The 14,633-nt window shown below is 44.2% G+C and overlaps 1 protein-coding gene across 1 annotated transcript in view; it reads left to right on the top strand.

Annotated features, from left to right (window-relative positions):
- SRCAP (Snf2 related CREBBP activator protein) overlaps positions 1–14,633 on the top strand; it is a 1,275,580-nt gene that overhangs the window by 347,448 nt on the left and 913,499 nt on the right. The window contains exon 9 of the mRNA XM_069201690.1: positions 13,295–13,388. Within this exon, the coding sequence (XP_069057791.1) occupies positions 13,295–13,388 (94 nt within the window). The remainder of the gene's footprint in view (positions 1–13,294; positions 13,389–14,633) is intronic.

Genomic DNA, 14,633 nt, shown 5'->3' with positions numbered 1-14,633 from the left:
TGTGAATACTGCAAATATGATCCTCGGGCTTTGCAGTGAGTGGGCAGGGCTTGCTGTGCAATCCCAAGTGCTCTATTTAGGAGTAGTGTGGTCAAGCAGCCTTAGGCTTAACACAGAAGAGTGCAAGACATCTACAAATACACACAATAGTCGATAAATGAGCGACACGACTCAAGGAGGAAATCCACACCAATTTATAAAAATAGCAAGTATCTTTATATATGTTAAGGTATCATAGAAAAAATCTTTCAGGTAAGTACGTTTTAAATAGGAATTGTTTTCACTTTAAAAAGTGGACAAAGTGCAATTTGGGTTCTGCAGTGTTATCCTGTGGGAGTAAAAACAAGTTCTGCAAACAGGTAGAGTACAGCAACTTACAGACCAATCTCCAGGGGTTAAGGTGAGTAGTAGGCAAGGTCCAAGGCAGCAATCACAGTACACCCTCAGGTCGTATGCAGGGTGCAAAACCGCGTCAGATGCCCAGTGCGTGTCACTGTGAAAATAAGTTTCAGACTCTGGCCAGGTACCAATTGGGCTGAACCAACAGTGGGTGGCCTCACAGTGCTCATGCATAGGTAGGCCCCTTTGGTCCTCTTCTCTACAGCTCAGGAACGATGGGTGCAGAGGTGTCCTCGAGTGTCTGTTTTTTCTGACAGCATTGGTCGCAGTCAAGGTGGGTTGTGTGCAGAGACCGCAGGTGGTGTGTAGTCCAGGAGGGGTGAAAGTATTCATTGACTCAGACTTTGGAGGGCTGGGCAACCTTTTTGGCACCAGTAGTTGGTTTTGGAAGTGATGGAATGTTCAAAGCGCAGACAAGATTTGGATTGCCTGCTCACAAATCGAGAGAATAGGTGGATTTGGTTAGCTAACTTAGTTCAAAAGGGAGGTAATCAACTGGTTGAATGGCAAGTCTTAGCAGCCCTATAGACGTGATCAGTGACAGTGAGTGTTTATGGATCAGTAGCATATGGACGTAGGTCTTGAAGGTGTTCAAATTGGCAGCTTAGTGTGTTCCAGGAGCATGTGAGATTAGTCTGCATTCCTTTTTATGTGTATTTATTTTTCCATTTTCTGTGTAATCCCTGTTAGCCTTTGTGACTTTGGTGATCTTGTTGGGACAGGAGTTGGTCTGTGTCACGCTGCTAGATAATTTGTTGCTCTCTTTACTGTTGTTACAATCGTAATAGTCCTATTGCTTCATTTGAAGTTTGAGTCAGATCATGTACTTGTACATATAATTTTCCCCTTGGGTTATTTTGTATTCAGCCCCATGAATCAAGCTGTAGTCCCCATCCTTGGTTATGGTAAGTGGTACAACTGGGTGTGTATATAGTTTGATGGCATGTGTAGCTGCAGATACACATGCTGTGCATTAGTCCGCCATCTAGTGTTGGGCTCGGAGTGTTACAAGTTGTTTTTCTTCGAAGAAGTCTTTTTTGAGTTACGGGATCGAGTGACTCCTCTTCGGTTCCATTGCGCATGGGCATAGACTCCATTGTTAGATTTTCTTTCCGCCGTCTGGTTCGGATGTTATTTCCTCTTGCGCCAGGATTTTAATTTGGAAAACTTTGCAAAACGTTCTTTTTGTTTGTATTGTATTGATCAGGTTAATAATCTTCTATCGACACAGCAGTACCGTTGGGAAACAACTTTGTTCGCCCTTCGGGGCGTGCGCCCAACTCAGGCCTATTTGGGCTGACCGTGTGGAGAACCTCATGGATCGAACTCCATTCCGATTCTGCCCTCAGAGCCACGCGAAATACCCATACACAGACCAGCATCTGGTTTGCAACATCTGCCTTTCTCTGGACCATCTGGAGGAAAACTGCGAGGCCTGCTGATCCTTCCGATCGAAAGACTTTGAGACAGAAGAGCATGAAAGCTCGAAATGGCGTCTGTTCGCAACAAGCGAAAACACAAAATGCCAAAACTTCGCATCCATGCACCCACATCCCCTATCCAAGGGCAATGCTCTATGGATCAATTGGTCAGGGATATTTGCGTACGCTTTCCTCCCTCTCCCACTCCTTCCATTTCTACTCAATAAGTTGCGTCAAACTTCTCTCAACATGATACTCATAGCACCAACATGGGCACGTCAGCCGTGGTACACATTACTAGATCTATCGGTAGTACCACACTCCAAACTCCCATGCACACCAGATCTGTTGACACAAAACAGAGGTCAAATCAGACATCCAAATCCCAAAACCCAATCGAGCAGTTTGGCTCCTGAGGTCATAGAGTTTGGATATTTACAACTCCCGTTCGAATGTATGGAAGTTATTAAACAACCAAGACAACCCACTACTAGATAGTGCTGTGCAAACAAAGGGAAAAAAATTGTATATTACTGTCAATCTAAAACTATAGAACCTCTTACAGCATCAATGCAAGATATGATGTTATTTACTTCATTTTCAAAAATCAGATTTAGCATTTTCTATAATAAAAATACATCTTACTGCAATTTCTGCATATTTACAAAATATACAAAATAGCTCTTTATTTAGAGTTCCTGTCATTAAAGCTTTCATGGAAGGCTTCAAAACGCATTGTTCCACCCAGAACACAACCAGTTCCATCTTGGAATCTAAATATAGTGCTTACAAGACTTATGGGACCACCATTTGAGCCACAGCACTTGTGTCAAATTCAATTTCTAACATGCAAAGTTGCCTTCCTAGTGGCAATTACTTCTTTAAGAAGAGAAAGTGAAATCCAAGCCTTTACTCTTGAGGGACCTTTCTTCCAAGTACACAGACATAAAGTTGTACTAAGAACAAATCAAAAATTTCTACCAAAAGTTGTATCACCATTTCATATAAATCAAACAATGGAACTGCCAGTCTTCTTTCCACAGTCAGATTCTGTGGCAGGAAGAGCTCTACATACATTTTACATCAAAAGAGCTTTAATGTACTATATAGACAGAACTAAACCATTTAGAAAGACTAAACAACTATTTGTAGCTTTCCAAAAAACACGTACAGGCAAGCCTATATCAAAACAAGGTTTAGCACGATGGATTGTAAGGTGCATCCGAACATGCTATATCAAAGCAAAAAGACAGCTTTTAGTTACTCCTAAAGCACATTCTACAGGAAAGAAAGGTGCAACAATGGCTTTTTTAGGGAATATACCAATGGCTGAAATATGTAAAGCAGCTACACGGTCAACACCACATACATTCACTAAACACTACTGTGTAGACGTATTATCACAACAACAAGCCACAGTAGGTCAAGCTGTTCTCAGAACATTATCTCAAACAACTTCAACTCCTACAGGCCAACCACCGCTATTTTTTTGGGAGGACAAACTGCTTTGTAGTCTATGCAGACATGCTATGCATTGCTTCCACCGCGCCATCTAGTGTTGGGCTCAGAGTGTTACAAGTTGTTTTTCTTTTAAAGTCTTTTTTTCGAGTCACAGGATCAAGTAACTCCTCCTCTCGGTGATAGTGCGCATGGGCATCTACTCCTTGTTGTTCTTTTCTTTCCGCCGTCACGTTCAGACGTGTTCTCTCTCGCTCTGGGATTTTCAGTTCAGAAATTCTTTCAAACTTTTCTCATACCATCAGTATTGTTTTGAACACGGTTTCCTTCTGCATTCAATCCAGTAGTATCGTCGGGATCAAGTAAACACCCTTTCGGGTGCCCGCACACTTAGGGCCTGTTCGGGCCTACTATGTCATAGGCTAATGGGTCGGACTTCATTCCGAGTCTGTCCTCGGAGCCACCCCAAGTTTCCATACATCGACCAGGACTTGGGGTGTGATGTCTGCCTATTTCCAGAACATTACGAAAGCTGTGAGGAGTGTCAGTCTTTTCGATCTTAGAAAATGCTACGCGATCGAAGGGCAAGAAGATAAGAGATGGCGTCAAACTCAGAGTCCACCACCGACGTCCTTGGCGAAGAGCAGGCACAAACGGCAGTTGCGATCCCAGACTCCATCTCCGAGCAGGAGTCAGAGGACGACAGCCAGGCAATTTCAGTGGCGTAGTACATGAGTACACCTGCCCCAACACCAACAATTAAAAAAATCAGGCAAGGTGTTGGGAGCATCACTGCTTTTAATCCATGGTTCCACCCGGACAAAAATAATCGTTGACTGACCCTTGGGTTTGGTGCCAAAAAAGGCCAGGGCACTCCCTCAACAGGCTACCATACCTGTTTCGGTGTCATGGTCGAGCTGAAAAATGCAAGCCTCCACCTCTGAACCGAGTCGACATCCAACACCATCGGATCTGAAAAAGGTACGTTCTGCTTTGGAGACGGAAACAAATCTTACACAGAATGAACGGGGCTTTCGACTCGAGTGAAGCATGTGCCCAAGACATTTACCGAACATTCCTCTAAAAGCACAAAACATGCTTCAGAACATGAAATGGAGGAATTGGAAATTGAGCCCATTTTGGAGGTTATGGACAGCAAATAAAGGAGAATTCAAATCCAGAAAGAGACTGGAATGTTTTTTACTTGTCTTCGTCTGCAGACTAGAAGGAAGCTAGCATTCCAGGAAATTCTAGATACTGCCCCACCAGTGGCAAAAATCTACAAGCGAAAAGAAAAGCCAAAACCTATTGAACTTTCTCCACCACATTCATCACAACTTTCATTTTCACCACAACCTCTGACTCCACCACCTTCACCATCACACTCTCACACTTCCTCACAAGAAGAAGAAAGGGGTGTTTCTGGTTACACCATAGATCCTAGGGATATGTACGATTCAGATCCTATCCCATCTAATGATCTGGATTTGTATCCCAACAGACATCTCCACCTGAGGATAGTACACATACAACTGTTCTCTCCAGAGCAGCTGCATACCATGGAGTAGAAATGCATGCAGAACCTGTAGAGTAGGACTTTCTTTGCAATACCCTGTCCTCAACCTATAAGCAATACCAGTGTCTACCAGTGGTTCTTGGTATGCTCAAAGCTGCAGACAAAATTTTCAAAGAACCAGTTAAAGCTAGGGTTCTAACACCAAGAATTGAGGTAAAATATAAGCCTGCACCAGTAGACCCAATTTACATCTCACAGCAGTTACCACCAGATTCTGTTGTGGTCATTGCACCAAGGAAGTGTGCCAATAGTGAGTCTTCCAGGGATACCCTCTAAGCCAGCACCAGTAACACCCCCCCCCCCCCCCTCTCCCCCTCACAAAAAACACAGAAAGCCGTACATTTGATGCAGAGCAGAAAAGGGTGGCAACACAAGCAGCCAACCAATGGCGTATTACTAATTCCCAGGCCCTGTTAGCAAGAAATGACAGGACACATTGGGATGAGATGCAAGAATTCTTGCAATATCTTCCCAAAGAACACCGAAAAAGGGCACAGCAAATTGTAGAGGAAGGTCAGGCCATCACAAATAATCAAATTAGGTTTTCTCTAGATGCAGCTGACACTGCAGTTAGAGGAATTAATACCAGCATTACCATTAGGCAACATAAATGGTTGAGGTCCTCCGGTTTCAAACCAGAGATGCAGCAGGTGGTCCTTAATATGCCATTTAATAAACCACAGCTTTTTGGACCAGAGGTGGATACAGCCATAGAAAAAAAAAGATTCTGACACAGCAAAAGCCATGGGAGCTCTTTATACCACACGATTTCGGGGTTCCTTTCGAAAACCACAATTTAGTGGAGGATTAAACCCAAACTACAGAGGCTCCCACCTCCCATTCAAAGCAAGGCCAGCAGTATTACGCAAGGGGGTCATTCAGAGGCTCTTCCAGAGGATAACATTTTAGGTCCAGAGGTAAATTACCAGCCTCAAAGGGTGCTTCAACATCCACAAAACAGTGACTTCCCTAACATTCCACAGCACATACATCTCCTGTGGGAGGAAGACTGCAACAATTCCATTCTCACTGGCAAAAAATTATTACAGATCAATGGGTACTCTCAATTGTCCACAGTGGTTATTGCCTAGAGCTCATCTGTACTCCACCAAACATCCCACTTTGTTCTCACAGACTCTCTCCAGAACACACTATTCTATCAAAACAAGTGGTACAATCTCTACTACTCAAGGAGGCAATAGAAATAGTCCCAATCCCACAGAAAGGAACAGGAGTATCTTCCCTATACTTCCTTATACCAAAAAAGGATGGTACTCTCAGACCCGTTCTCAATCTCAGGCCTCTAAATCTATATATCCTGTCAGAGCACTTTCACATGGTCACTCTTCTCTACAGGATGTCATTCTCTTGCTACAAAAGGAAGACTACATGACAGCATTAGACCTCAAGGACGCTTACTTCCACATTCCTGCACACCCAGCTCACTGCAAGTATCTAAGGTTCGTAATAGCAGGCAAGCACTATCAATTCAGGGTACTACCCTTTGGGGGTAAGAACAGCACCAAGAGTGTTCACAAAATGTCTAACTGTAGTCGCAGCATACCTCAGAAGGCAAGACATACATGTCTTCCCTTATCTTGACGACTAGTTAGTAAAGTCCGGCACTATTCCAAACTGCCAACAACACACACAATACACAGTAGATACCCTACACCAATTAGGGTTCACAATCAATTAAAAGAAATATAACCTTCAGCCATCACAAATTCAACCTTATCTAGGAGCAATTCTGAATACTTCGTCAGGAATAGCCTACCCAAATCCACAACGGATACAAACGTTTCACTCCCTCATATCCCAATTACAAGCCAATCAAACTTACACAGTAAGATTTATCAAGAAATTATTGGAAATGACGGCATCAGGCATAGCAATGGTGCCAAATGCACGTCTAAACATGAGACCACTGCTACAGTGTCTCTCGCGACAATGGTCTCAGGCAAGGGGTCAACTACAGGGTCTAGTATTGTTAGACCGCCAAACTTACAGATCGCTGCAATGGTGGAATCGCAACAACTTAGTAAAAGGGCGGCCATTTCAGGACCTTGTGCCTCAGACCATAATCACAACAGATGCATCAATGACCAGTTGAAAAGCCTAGACAACAGGGATTCATTTTTATTTTTATTTATATATGGGGAGCGACTCCTTAGGCAAGAGTCGCTCGCCTGGGGGGCAAATTGTCTTTAGGCCATTTCTGCCCCCTACATGTTTTTAGCTCTTCCTTGTCACAGGCACTTGGCCCACCTACACAAGTGAGGTATCATTTTTATCAGGAGACTGAGGGGAACATTGGGTGGTAGGAACTTTGTCCCGGTGCAGTGACCCCACACAGAAATGTAGGAAAAAAGTTTTTTCTTTTTAGCTAAATTTGAGGTTTGCTGAGGATTCTAGGTAAGAAAACGTTGTGTGATCCACGCAAGTCACACCTCCCTGGACTTCCTCGGTGTCTAGTTTTCAGAAATGTCTGGGTTTGTTAGGTTTGCCTAGATGGCTGCTGAGCCCAGGACCAAAAACGCAGGTTACCCGCCCCGTGCAATAAACAGGTAGTTTTGTGTTTGATAAATTCAGTGTGTCCACATATTGTTTTGGGGCTTTTCCTTTTGCAGGCACTAGCCCTATCCACACAAGTGAGGTACCATTTTTATCAGGAGACTTGAGGGAATGCTGGGTGGAAGGACATTTGTGGCTCTTCTCACATTCCAGAAATTTCTGTCACCGAAATGTGAGGAAAATGATTTGATTTTTTGTGTGTTTTTTTAAGTCAGATGTTGAGGTTTACAAAGGATTCTGGGTAACAGAACCTAGTGAGAGCCCACAAGTCACCCCATCCTGGATTCCCCTAGGTGTCTAGTTTTGAATAATGCACAGGTTTGGTAGGTTTCCTTAGGTGCCGACTGAGCCAGAGTCCAAAATCCACAGCTTCGCACTTTGCAAAAAAAACAGCTGTTTCCTTTACATTTTTTCCTTCCAAACGTAAGTCAATGTGTAAAAAAGACGTCTATTTGAGAAATGCCCTGTAATTCACATGCTAGTATGGGTACCCTGGAATTCAGAGGTGTGCAAATAACTACTGCTTCTCAACACCTTAGCTTGTACCCATTTTAGAAGTAAAAAGGTTTTTTTGATACCTATTTTTCACTCTTTATATTTCAGCAAATGAATTGCTGTATACCCAGAATGAAAAGCCATTGCAAGGTGCAGATCATTTATTGGCTCTGGGTACCTAGGGTTCTTGATGAACCTACAAGCCCGATATATCTCTGCAACCAGCAGACGTAACGGTATATTGCATTCAAAAATCTGACATTGCAGGAAAAAGTTAGAGTAAAAAGTTGAGGAAAATAGCAGTTTTTTCACCTCAATTTCAATATTTTTTATTTCAGCTGTTATTTTCTGTAAGTAAACATTGGAGAATCTGCTCAAATTACCCCTGGCTGAATTCAGAATTGTCTACTTTTAACTGTCTGGGATCCAGTATTGGTTTCACACCCATTTCTGTCACTAACCGGAAGGAGGCTGAAAGCACAAAAAAATTGTAAAAATGGGGTATGTCCCAGTAAAATGCCAGAATTGTGTTGAAAAATTGGGTTTTCTGATTCAAGTCTGCCTGTTCCTGAAAGCTGGGAAGCTAATGATTTTAGCACGGCAAATTCTTTGTTGGTGCCATTTTCAGGGGAAAAAAAACACAAGCCTTCTTCAGCCCTTTTTTCCCATTTTTTTGAAAAAAACGAACTTTTTGCTGTATTTTGGCTAGTTCTTGGTCTTCTTCAGGGGAACCCACAAAGTCTGCGTACATCTAGAATCCCTAGGATTTAGGAAAAAAAGGATGCAAATTTGGCGTGGGTAGCTTATGTGGTCAAAAAGTTATGAGGGCCTAAACGCGAACTGACCCAAATAGCCAAAAAAAGGCCTGGCACCTGAGGGGGAAAGGCCTGGCAGCGAAGGGGTTAAACAAAAAGAGGCTTGAAGTCACTGTTGGTGCATATTGTAATGAGTGGGCAACATGGGAGTGTAAGGAAATGCCTCCTTGGCATGGTTACCCCCTGACTTTTTGCCATTGCTGATGCTATGTTTTGAATTGAAAGTGTGCTGAGGCCTGCTAACCAGGCCCCAGCACCAGTGTTCTTTCCCTAACCTGTACTTTTGGTTCCACAATTGGCACACCCTGGCATCCAGATAAGTCCCTTGTAACTGGTACCCCTGGTACCAAGGGCCCTGATGCCAGGGAAGGTCTCTAAGGGATGCAGCATATCTTATGCCACCCTGGGGACCCCTCACTCAGCACAGACACACTGCTTGCCAGCTTGTGTATGCTGGTGAGAACAAAACGAGTAAGTCGACATGGCACTCCCCTCAGGGTGCCATGCCAACCTCACACTGCCTATGCAGTATATATGTCACCCCTCTAGTAGGCCTTACAGCCCTAAGGCAGGGTGCACTATACCATAGGTGAGGGCACCAGTGCATGAGTACTGTGCCCCTACAGTGTCTAAGCCAAACCTTAGACACTGTAAGTGCAGGGTAGCCATAAGAGTATATGGTCTGGGAGTCTGTTTTACACGAACTCCACAGCACCATAATGGCTACACTGAAACCTGGGAAGTTTGGTATCAAACTTCTCAGCACAATAAATGCACACCGATGCCAGTGTACATTTTATTGTGAAATACACCCCAGAGGGCACCTTAGAGGTGCCCCCTGAAACCTCAACCGACTATCTGTGTAGGCTGACTGGTTCCAGCAGCCTGCCACAACCGAGACATGTTGCTGGCCCCATGGGGAGAGTGCCTTTGTCACTCTGAGGCCAGTAACAAAGCCTGCACTGGGTGGAGATGCTATCACCTCCCCCAGGCAGGAGCTGTAACACCTGGCGGTGAGCCTCAAAGGCTTACCCCCTTTGTTCCAGCACCGCAGGTCACTCCAGCTAGTGGAGTTGCCCGCCCCCTCCGGCCACGGCCCCACTTTTGGCGGCAAGGCCGGAGGAGATGATGAGAATAACAAGGAGGAGTCACTGGCCAGTCAGGACAGCCCCTAAGGTGTCCTGAGCTGAAGTGACTCTAACTTTTAGAAATCCTCCATCTTGCAGATGGAGGATTCCCCCAATAGGGATAGGAATGTGACCCCCTCCCCTTAGGAGGAGGCACAAAGAGGGTGTACCCACCCTCAGGGCTAGTAGCCATTGGCTACTAACCCCCCAGACCTAAACACGCCCTTAAATTTAGTATTTAAAGGCTTCTCTGAACCTAAGAATTTAGATTCCTGAAACTACAAGAAGAAGAGGACTGCTGAGCTGAAAAACCCCTGCAGAAGAAGAACAGAAGACACCAACTGCTTTGGCCCCAGTCCTACCGGCCTGTCTCCTGCCTTCCAAAGAAACCTGCTCCAGCGACGCTTTCCAAAGGACCAGCGACCTCTGAATCCTCAGAGGACTGCCCTGCTTCAAGAAAGACAAGAAACTCCTGAGGACAGCGGCCCTGCTCCAAAAAGACTGCAACTTTGTTTCAAAGGAGCAGATTTAAAGACCCCTGCAACTCCCCGCAAGAAGCGTGAGACTTGCAACACTGCACCCGGCGACCCCGACTCGACTGGTGGAGAACCAACACCTCAGGGAGGACCCTCCGGCGACTCCGAGACCGTGAGTAACCAAAGTTGTCCCCCCTGAGCCCCCACAGCGACGCCTGCAGAGGGAATCCCGAGGCTCCCCCTGACCGCGACTGCCTGAACTCTAATTTCCCGACGGCTGGAAAAGACCCTGCACCCGCAGCCCCCAGCACCTGAAGGATCGGAACTCCAGGGCAGGAGTGACCCCCAGGAGGCCCTCTCCCTTGTCCAGGTGGTGGCTACCCCGAGGAGCCCCCCCCTTGCCTGCCTGCATCGCTGAAGAGACCCCTTGGTCTCTCATAGGAAACTATTGAAAACCCGACGTGTGTTTACACACTGCACCCGGCCGCCCCTGCGCTGCTGAGGGTGTACTTTCTGTGTGGACTTGTGCCCCCCCTCCCGGTGCCCTACAAAACCCCCCTGGTCTGCCCTCCGAAGACGCGGGTACTTACCTGCTGGCAGACTGGAACCGGGGCACCCCCTTCTCTCCATTGAAGCCTATGTGTTTTGGGCACCTCTTTGAACTCTGCACCTGACCGGCCCTGAGCTGCTGGTGTGGTGACTTTGGGGTTGCTCTGAACCCCCAACGGTGGGCTACCTTGGACCCCAATCTTAACCCCGTAGGTGGTTTACTTACCTGCAAAACCTAACAATACTTTACCTCCCCCAGGAACAGTGAAAATTGCACCAAGTGTCCACTTTTAAAACAGCTATTTGTGTTTTATGTGAAAAGTATATATGCTACTGTGATTATTCAAAGTTCCTAAAGTACTTACCTGCAATACCTTTCAAATGAGATATTACATGTAGAATTTGAACCTGTGGTTCTTAAAATAAACTAAGAAAATATATTTTTCTATAACAAAACCTATTGGCCTGGAATTGTCTCTGAGTGTGTATTCCTCATTTATTGCCTGTGGGTATGTACAACAAATGCTTAACACTACTCCTTTGATAAGCCTACTGCTCGACCACACTACCACAAAATAGAGCATTAGTATTATCTCTTTTTGCCACTATCTTACCTCTAAGGGGAACCCTTGGACTCTGTGCATACTATTCCTTACTTTGAAATAGTGCATACAGAGCCAACTTCCTACAGGGAGGAAACAAAACAAAAAGAAGTGACAAAGGAAGGATTGACCACTAGCAAGCAAGGATTTTAAAGGGCACTGAAGCTAACTGAAAAGCAGTGGGTGGGTTGTAAGCCCACAAAGTATGTACAACAGGACTGAAAAACGCGATGTAATAGCAAGGATTTTTAAAGGACACTTAAATGAAAAGCATTGGATGGGCTGTAAGCCCACAAAGTATATACAGAAGACCTTGAAAGCTCGACCTAAAAATGCTTTTACCACGGTTTTTGTGTTTTTCTAAGAAGTAACCCATTTTTCCTAATTTGTTTGGTAGAAACCTACCTGCAGTTTGTGGTGAAAACAAATGCAAAACCCATGGATGATAATTAAAAGCTACGGATTTGTGAGCAGTTGACAAAACTGAATTCAGCAAGGAGTCATTTGTGTACATCCCTCAACTTTTTCCTAAAGAAACAAACTGTTGAAGTAACGAAAATAAATTGTAATTTAGTAGGTAAAACAGCCATTTGTGACATTTTTGCCGTTAACTTCTTGTCAAAATGGTTCATTTACAAAAGCAAACATACTGTTAAGCTACTGGTAAGTCCTTCTAGTCAGGTGGCTATAAGTGGTTTGTAGGTTCTCTGAGAACTCTAACTTCCTAACGCCAACCACTGAGCTGCACTCTGTTTTTTCTTTGTGTATATACCCATTCATATGTTAAAATGTAAAGAGTAAAATAGGCGTATGAACAAAATCTAGGTATTTCTGAAATTTACACCAGATACTGAATTTAGGCGCAGTAGTTATTTTGTACACTTGCATTGGAGTATACAAACCCTAGCATGTGATTTAGATGACGTTTTGCAAAATGACATTTCTTGCGCACTGGCTTACGTTTGGAAGGCACGAATGCAGAGAAATCCAATTCTTGATAACTAATGTTCTACTATTTTGATTACCCACCCGTTTCATGTTTTTCAGTACCCCACTTGTGTGGCAGGGTGGGTAGTGCCTGCAAAACACAAAACCCTAAAATGGCTAGCAGTGAAATTTAGGTCCCTAATTCAGCCTGCTCTTTTCTGGCATTCTAAAAACTAGACACTAAGGAAAGTCAAGAATGCTACACCTCTCATTGGTCCCACAAGGTCTTCTTACCCACAATGCCCTTAAAACCTCAACCTTAGGTTATTAACATGTTTTCCTCACATTCCAGTGAGGGGACTTTCAGAATCTGTGGGAACCCACAAATTACCTACCACTCATGGTTCCCCCAACCCTCCTGGTTAAAATGGTACCTCACTTATGTTGGTGAGCGCAACGTCCGCAACAGGAGAATCAAAACACAACATGACCAGATAACATTTTTCCACGTAAAATCCGCCCTTTTTTTGGCAGTTTGGTTAGCAGTGAATTTTTGAACCCAAGCGCAGCCAGCACCCAGGGAAACCCATAAAACTCGTAGGTTTCTGCATCCTAGTGGAGTTCACCTGTGGCACCAAAGTTAAGCAGGATTTTGGTAGAGCTGCCTCCAGTGAGCACCCTTTTGAAATGTTATCCACTTTGTTTTCCTGGTTCCTTCATTCAGATTGGCTGAGAAGGTGAGAGTTGAGCTATGGCCATAAGTGAAGGTGAATGTTATTTGCTGTCAGTTCTAAAGATATGTTAAATGCTTTCTTTCTATGCACACAGTGTTAAGTGTTGATGTGTTTACTGTGGCTACTTATATGTATTTTCAGCAGCTGAAGAAAACAAATGTGGCAGTGCCGGGAAAAGTAATGCTTTGTACCCAAGAGGAAGAAGATGATGAGTTCACAGCTAATGAAGATGAAGGTGAGTGTGGATTGAAACATACAAATACTGAAGATTAGCTGATGGAGTGTTGTGTTTGGTATTAGCCACTACCAGACTAGGTAGGTTTAATCATTTTATGTTGATGTATACAGATGTGTAATAAGCTATTTGTTTCCTTTGAGTGTGAGGTGGGTCCATGACTCATGAGAGTCGAACCTTAAGTAAGTTATATAGCCCTTCTCTCCATCAACAAAGGCAATAGCTTATTAGATTCTGAGCATCTGCGTATATAGTTCTATGCCCTGCCATTTTTTAATGAATATTTATTCTAAAAGAGATTTAACCCTTTTAACTGCTGAGGCTTTTTCACTCAAGCGCTGATCCCTTTTGGGTATTTAATGTAGTTTGCATTCAGGATTCTATAACCTTTTTTCCATATAAGGTATCCATGTCAAATTTGCACCTTTTTTCCTCCAACATTATGGGGATTCTAAAGGTACAGAGGGTTTGTGGAATTTTATTTACTTTTTGGGAGAGAGGACGAGCAGGGGGTGCTCTGCCAAAGTGTCTGGTATGTTAACTAAAAATGGCATCAACTAAAGGTTTGCAGTGCTAAATCACCCTCTTCCCAGTTTTAAGGAACATGCAGAGCTGTATGGAAAACACACTTGTTCGGTGGCGTGTGTGACTGTAGATACACATGCTCTGCATACTTCTGCCATCTAGTGTGGGGACAGGATGTGTGCAAGTTGTTTTTCCTTGAAGTTTTTGGAGTCACGAGGTAAAGTGACCCGCCCCTCTCGGTGATAGTGCGCATAGGCATTGACTCCATTGTTGGATTGTTTTTTTTCTGCCATTGGGTTCGGACATGTTCTTCAGTGCTTCAGTTCGGAATTGTTTCGGGCCCCCCTCGGAGCATTGCACGTTTCCATACTTGTTGGTATTGTTTTCCTTCACGTTCTACCTATATACATCGAGGACAGAAGAAATCTCTACTTCGTCGGTTTGACTAATTTCGATCCTAGCCTTTGGGCTTCGCCATGTTATTTCATGTCGCCACCGAAAGCTAAGCCGAAAAATCCTGCCACTCACCAGGCCTGAACAGTTTTGGGATGAACTCCAACATCTGGCTCTTCGGTACCGACCATATCAACACCGAAACGGAAACCCACTATGGTATAGAAAATTTCGGCTCCAGCATTAAAGCAAACTGCTTCTGAACCAGAGCCTATTCAACATACTGTGGTTGAAAAGCTCGATCCAAAGTAAAAGACTCTTCATATT

This window comes from Pleurodeles waltl, chromosome 7 (genome assembly GCF_031143425.1).
Source record: "Pleurodeles waltl isolate 20211129_DDA chromosome 7, aPleWal1.hap1.20221129, whole genome shotgun sequence".
Taxonomy (NCBI): Eukaryota; Metazoa; Chordata; class Amphibia; order Caudata; family Salamandridae; genus Pleurodeles; species Pleurodeles waltl.
This window is presented reverse-complemented; position numbering and strand designations above follow the sequence as displayed.